The 7,320-nt window shown below is 35.3% G+C and overlaps 1 protein-coding gene across 1 annotated transcript; it reads right to left on the bottom strand.

The window, feature by feature from the left end:
- Nucleotides 1–4,262: 4,262 nt before the first annotated feature.
- Nucleotides 4,263–7,051, bottom strand: LOC109175544. Its single transcript, XM_019324816.1, has 4 exons — nt 6,297–7,051; nt 5,352–5,592; nt 4,960–5,077; nt 4,263–4,762 (listed from the first exon to the last, which is right to left on the bottom strand). The coding sequence occupies exons 1-4, from the start codon at nt 6,872–6,874 to the stop codon at nt 4,674–4,676; spliced, it is 1,026 nt and encodes a 341-aa protein (XP_019180361.1). The 5' UTR covers nt 6,875–7,051; the 3' UTR covers nt 4,263–4,673.
- Between the last annotated feature and the right edge of the window lie 269 nt (nt 7,052–7,320).

Below are 7,320 nucleotides of genomic sequence, written 5' to 3' on the forward strand. Positions count from 1 at the left end.
ACTATATATGTATTTACAAAAACATCATCGTCCTGGTACATTTAATTTACCGACAATCTTTTGTTAACGGAGAGTACTGTGTAGGTCGCATCTCATCAGCCTGTTGTCGTTTCCAGTGTCGTATTGCAGTCGTCCTTTATAAAGGTAGTAATGTGCGACAATGAACATACAAGCTAGGATTGATGAACAAGTCTGTTAGTTGCTTCACTGTGGCACGCATATATATAATATATGCAACCATATATACTAGCTACAGCTATACTATATATATGCAAAAAGGCAATATAATTTAGGTGTCAAAGTGGAGTTAATGGATGGAATTCAATTCTGCTTTTCTTTTATTTCTGGCTTTAAAGCAAAAGATGAGAGACACAACATTTCTGCGTCAGTTTTGGAACAAAAGGAGCCTGTCACACGTGTGCATGCCCCCCCTCATCTTTTCCTTGCCGCCAAATTCCCTTGCCTAGGAACCCCACATTTTATAATACATGAGTAAATCACAGTAATTCAGCGGTTCATTAAGTGAAAAATCAATGTCTGGTATTCAAAGGAGTCTACTATATTAGGTGAAATTATCACAATTATGATGGGTTCGACTCGATCATGTGTCCTTACGCACAATTACCTTGCAGGAACCAGTTGAAATACTTGTGCTACTACTGGAAATTATGAAATTTCCGACTACCTGAAAGTAATCTTAAATGAAGTCGAAAGTCTTGTTCAGACCACTTTTGGTATCCTGAAAAATCTTTGTTGCTATTTCCGACCACTTTTTACTTTCGACTTGGGTGGTCGGAAATTCCATAATTTCAAGCCGACTAAGCTTCTTTCTTTTTTTGATAACTTCAATTTCTCCGCTTACAACTATATCTTAGATCTAACCTGCCCTGGAGTCTATGAAAAGGTAAAATTAAGTCAATCTAATTTCAAGACTCAACACTAAATTGTATATTCATTCGCACAATAAACCTGTCCCGAACTAAAATCCCAACCATTCGTTAGGGAATTGAACTGCACTCCCACCCTACTTTTGAAAACAAGTTTTAAGTAAAATTTTGCAATTTTCATTAACTAGACCAATATTATTCAAGGGTACAAGACATCTATGGTGTTGACCCCTAAAAGGGAGAAAATGCTATGCTGCTTTCGTTTTATATTTTTCATATGATTATCACATTTGTTTTGCGTTGCATTAATTGAAACGAGTTAATTTCACCTTTTCTGTCGATTTTGGAGTTTAAGTGCTAAATTGTACTATTTGCAGGCGAATTTATCACTTATTCATTTGAATATGCATTATTTTAAAACAATCATTATATCACGGACCACTGACATATGTAAAATTCATTTTTGACAATCTAAATGTGTGTTTGGTTCATTTGTTTACACACTATGAATGAGAATTAAAATCATAGTTAGTGTTTGGTTGACGACTTTTTAAAATACAACTATGGGATTTGTAACGTTTCATCTAATTGGTAATCTAATTTTTAAGTTTGGATTAATACTTTTAGATTTTTGTTTTCATTTTTTTTTTTTGTTCATATTGATGATTTGGATGTTATTATATTAAGATCAATTGCCTTGATTTTTTTTTTTTAAACATTATAGGGTCATACACAATCAAACATCAGTATTAATAATCATTACAATTCCACCCTACTACCAATCATGCAAAATACTTTCACCAAAATCCATTATGATTACCAGGTATTTGATTTTCATTCTGATTTCCACTCTCATGTGCGAACCAAAAACACCCTAAATGTTTATTTTAGTTTTCTTTTTTTGAAAAGAAAATGTTTATTTTTTAGTACATTGAATATTCTAAATTTTAATGTATTCTGGGCAAAGAAAGAGGTTTGGTATAGGTGTGCAAATTTTACTGTGGACCATGGTCCATATAGCAGCATCAGCGTGGACCATGAAGTCAGTATTATTCTAATTATATTTATGTTCATTTGATAATATTGTTTTGTTTTTTAGATTCATTTTCCACACGCACTAGTTTTATTATAGTAATACCAAAGTATCATTTTAATTATACTACAATTTCATTTGACAATATACATTATTGCATAAGCACTATTTTTTAGTTTCATTTTTCTCACACACTAGTTTTATTATAGTAATATTGAATTATTATTTTAATTACACTTCAAGTTCATTTGACAATATATTTTATTTTGTGGGCTTTGAACTTAAGCTTCATTTTCCACACATACTAGTTTCATTATAGCAACACTAAATTATCCTTTAAATTATATTACAGTTTTATTTGACAATAAATAAGTTCTGTTTTTCAATTTCATTTTTCACACACTCATTTTATTATAACAATATTAAAATATTATTTTAATTTTATTACAATTTCATTTGACCACCATGGTCCACAAAGCCTTTGGTGAACCATGGTCCACTTATAACAACTCGTATAGATGCCAATCTGCTTTAATTCTCAAACATTTCTGTGGGCTTTGGGCTGACCATGAGGCACAGTCCAATCTCTAGAGTCTAGCCTTCGGGATCTTAAGATATACTCCGTATTCACGCAAATTCTGTTGTGATACATGGTACACACACTTGTAAAATCGAAGTCATTTTAACTAAAAATGCACGTCCCACTTTAAAAAATAAAAATTCAAGTTCGATTTCTGGTAATAGTATTTTTTGTGTGCATAATTTGAATTATATATCCACAAATTTATAACTATATATCCACAAATTTATAACTATATATCCACAGTGAATGAATAATACAAAATTCAGAATGAATAAACTAAATATCCACAATGAATGAACTAAATATCCATAAATTCATAATTATATATCCACAAATTCATAAATATATATCCACAATAATTCATAACTATATATCCACAATAATGCTGTTGAGCGAAATCAAAACCTTTTAAATGAGACGCACGTTTTTTAGTTAAAACAACGTCGTTTTGCAACCGTGTGCACCATAGCATAACTATTGCCGTATTCATAACTTTCTCATGAAAAGGAAAAGCTTTGGGCCTAGTCAAATGAACTATAAACATTTGCCTTTCATAAGGATCGTTATGCTGTGCATCCGTGTGCACTATGCATGATGCATACAAATGCAAAAATGATGTCGTTTTGACTAAAAACACGTGTCGCACTTTAAAAAAAAATCAATTTCGATTCCCATCAACAGCATTATGTTGTTCATTAATTCTAGATATTTAGACGGAAATCGAAACTGATTTTTTTTTCATTCATGCTGAATATTTAGTTCATTCATTATGGATTTTTAGTTCATTGATTCTGAATTTTTAGTTCATTGAGCCGGGAATCGAAATTGATTTTTTTTTTTTTTTTTTTTTTTGTAAGTGGACATGCGTTTTTGTCAAAACGACGTCGTTTTTGACATCCGTGACACGGATGCACAGCATAATTTGCCCTTTCATAAAGTGTTCTGTTTCTACTAAACTCACATTAAGTATACACCCGCGCACCTTAAGTAAAAAACTCACGCACATTAATCACTGCATAACCGTACGGGAGACACTCAATCGCACGAGAACTTAATTCCATATATATATATATATATATATATATATATATATATATATATATATATATATATATATATATATATAATTTTTTTTAAATTAAGTCTCATATTTTTAGTTTTTAAAGTTACAAATTATACTAATTTAAGATTTTGACTAAGAGTTGATTGAGGACAAGGAATGTCTGTTCTCACCTAATTTTCAACAGGGACAAGAAATGGGGACTTTTTTAATTTCTTAACGGAGACAAGAAAGAAAAGTATACTCTCCGTCCTGTTGCCATCCTAACCCGCACACAACACGAAGAATTTGACGATGACTATTCGACCAGAAACCCAACATCAAAATTTTGGAGGTGGTCCACCTTTACTCTCCCATATTCGCATATTCCCACTTCTAAATCTAACTCAACAACCACATTATTGATTTTGTTTAGCAAATCTTGAGGTGTTGTTATCACCCAGATTGCATTCTGATATGGTGATATCGATGTCTAAAAAACACAAAAATCTTGCTCATTTAACTCAAGATTTTTGTCCTCAATATACTTACTCATCCAAGTTATCCATTAGTTTAGTAATCATAATGTTCCAAGTTCAATTCTCAATAGGAGTGGCCTATCAGCCTACTTGATTTGTATCAGTTAATTATGGACAATCCAGACGACAGATTTCCTTGGTGACTCGAAAAAAAAAAAAAAAAAAAAAAAGCATGAGAAGATTTCATTGCAACAAAGGACATTTCTATGATTTAAAACCCAATCCAGAATCCGATACAAGAAGCAAAAAAGAATAGTACCAACCAACCAACAAACACTAACCAGACTCAAAATTACATAACAACAAAAGCCGGCAAAAAGAAAAAAATAACACTACCTCAGCAAAGCACAGGCAAGACCAGCCAAAATTAGTCCAACTCCCACACAGTAGTAGCAGTAGTCACATTACCATCAACAAAAAATTGACTGCCACAATGGGCAATCCCCTCTGTGACCTACTCCTCCCCCAAAGAATCAGCAGCAACTTTGCATGCAAAATTTTTAACTAACCAAACAAAATTTTGAATGGCGTCGTCTTCGTCTTCTCTACTTCGACCTCTAACTCCGCAGTCTCTCTAAAACTAATGAATTACCTAAAGTACCAGCGCAACCTTCTCCTGGGAAAACGGCGAAGGGTGAGCAATAAGCGGCTCGTAATGGTCTGCACCTGCTCCGCACCATCCTGCAATTCACAACCATCATCTTTTCGTTCACTATTTCACGAGCAGATAACAAGCAAGAAAGCCACATGAGACATTTTAGTTCAGCTTGTTTACTATACAAACATGTTATGATGTTTCAAGCTCAAGACTCAAGTCTGTTGTTTACGAATGTAGCACTAACAGATAAGTAAGATGTGTATTAAAGAAGTTTCATTACCTGTTCCTTTCATGAAAAGAAAGAAAGGAGGTTCACATATTTCACTTCTTGGACTATGTGGGAGGAAGAAAACACAATTGTCTTCATCAACCATTGCATCAGATCCGTGTGCTTGCACCTATAGACAACAAACAGATGAAAGAAGAGGTTAGTTATAGTCACCTAATTCTAAAAGAAAATTACCCGAGACAATTATCTTGGTTGACATACTTTTAACAACCCTATCAAGGGACGAGTTTATTATCATTGTCCAGTTTAAGGGTTTTCAGCTTTCCTCTTGAAGTTTGATATTTACTCTTTGAGATTAGATGGTACAAGTAAAAGGCAGAATTTTATCACATTTCGATTTCGTTTTTCATTGTGAATAACTTGTAGGAAAATTGAATTCTCACCACAAAAATCTCCCGTTTAAACTCGGTTGCAAGACACTCAATGGCAATGTCATCACCAAAAGCAGCAGCACGACCATCTCTATTCTCATCTATGGTTAACAAGCCATCCTCAGTGTATTGCAAATTGATAATATTGTATTCATCGTCAGGGGAACCAGAGATCAACATGTACTTTGCCCAACTTGGGCCATCATCAACAGCTATACACCTCTCTTTGTATATAGACTCCGCGGCCAATTCTCTAAAATTATCAATCACGAAAACAAAGTCAAAAGCAAAGCAACTACATAAAACTAGCACATTCTTTAGCGACAACCCAAAGCTAAACATTCAGCACCTTACAAACAACATTTTGCTATTAATAGTAAATCATTCCTTAAATTAAGAGCAAGCACAAAAAGAGCATAATGATTAATCCAATTAAAAAAAATTGTAACAGTCACTTCACTAAGTGTGCCTGTAAGGCTGTAACTTTTTTTTATTTACAAAAGCGATGCTTAGCTTTGTGGTTTAAAGTGAGGCAGGGTCTCGCCATTTTGGTGAGCTTTTCCCTTTAAACAACTTTGCACTAAGTATAGGAACATAGTACATGAAAAGGCATAGAAACATGAATTTTCAGATTTTCAATCAAGCACTGATCCGAGAGAACCTAATTTTTCATTTCTCATAAATCAAGATTTGCAGGCAATGATGCAAGTTTTATCATTTTAAATTCATAAATCAAAGCTCGCCTTGCCTATAAAAAAGACTTGATTTTTTCTTCAAATATATTGAAAATTTATATATACTTTCCCAGCTGAACGCAATAAGTCAAGAAATTCATCTTTTTCTATCACCTTCCTATCAATTACCAACATGTCTACTGAGCAAACAGAGAGATTTCACCAAATTAAAAAAAAAAATTAAAAAATGAGTTTATCAGATCTGCAAATTAAGAAAATTTACCGCTGCATTCCGAGCTGAACGAGTTCATTGATGGCGGAGTCTAAAGCATCCCGGTCTTCTTTCTTGGCTAATAGCTTGAGCTCTTGGACCACATGAATACCCCAACCGGCATTTAGATCGGGCGAGTACATGTGTTTAATCGCCGATTCAATCATTTCTCTCTCCTCATCCCTCGCCGATCCAAAATCCTCCATGAACCGGAGCACCGTCCGCCGCCTCAGATCTCTGGCGGTAGCGGCGGTGGCGAGCCCCATGGCCTTAATGGACGCCGTGAAGAGGCAGTTACCGTCGGACTCCACCTCGCCGCCGTGGCTAAGCCGGAACACCACCGACGAGTTCTGATCCTTCGGGTGCTTCCACAGCACCCCCTTCGCCTGGAGCTTCATCAGGTTCCTCCTCTGCTGGTCTTCCAGCCCTGAAACATTCTCCCACGGCGTGGCGGCAGCGGCGGCGGCGGTGGCGGTGGCGGACATCTGGTCAACGAGATCGATGGAATCGAGGTTGGAGGGGGTTGCCGTCGGGTCCCTCCATGGAACCACCGGCGACGACGCCGTCGAATCGCAGATTAGTTTCCCCATTTCTTGAAAAATCCACAGATTTCTACAATTAATCTTTTGAATTTTTTTTTAAAAAAATTTTCCCCTTTTTTTTTTTCCTTCTCTCCTTCAATGGACAACAGAACCGTTACAGAGAGAGAGAGAGAGAGAAAGACAGAGGGGGGTAGGTGTTAGGGTTAACGGATAGATTTGAGTATGCTGAAGGGTGAAGACACGTGGGCAAATCGGTACATTTAACTGGGCGTTTCTGATGAGCGTTGCATCGACTTGTAAGGATACACTTGTCACTCTCTTATTGGTTACTGTTTGCAACGTTCTGGGTGACTTTCGAAGTGCCCCCTCTTTTTTATCCTTTGTGGCGGGACGGATTTCTTTGCAAATTTATAAGTCACTATCAACATTATTATTTCCAAAAATGTTAAAAATTTCAATTCGTTTCATGTGGGTTTGCATCTTATACAATCTAA

Source organism: Ipomoea nil, unplaced genomic scaffold (genome assembly GCF_001879475.1).
Source record: "Ipomoea nil cultivar Tokyo-kokei standard unplaced genomic scaffold, Asagao_1.1 scaffold0688, whole genome shotgun sequence".
NCBI lineage: Eukaryota > Viridiplantae > Streptophyta > Magnoliopsida > Solanales > Convolvulaceae > Ipomoea > Ipomoea nil.

Excerpts from the sequence above, each read along its gene's own strand:
- LOC109175544 (XM_019324816.1), bottom strand. The coding sequence starts at position 6,874 with ATGGGGAAACTAATCTGCGATTCGACGGCGTCGTCGCCGGTGGTTCCA. Across the intron at positions 5,593-6,296 it reads GTTCAGCTCGGAATGCAGCG|AGAATTGGCCGCGGAGTCTA; the intron begins GTAAATTTTCTT and ends TGATAATTTTAG. Across the intron at positions 4,763-4,959 it reads TCTTTTCATGAAAGGAACAG|GATGGTGCGGAGCAGGTGCA; the intron begins GTAATGAAACTT and ends TGTGAATTGCAG.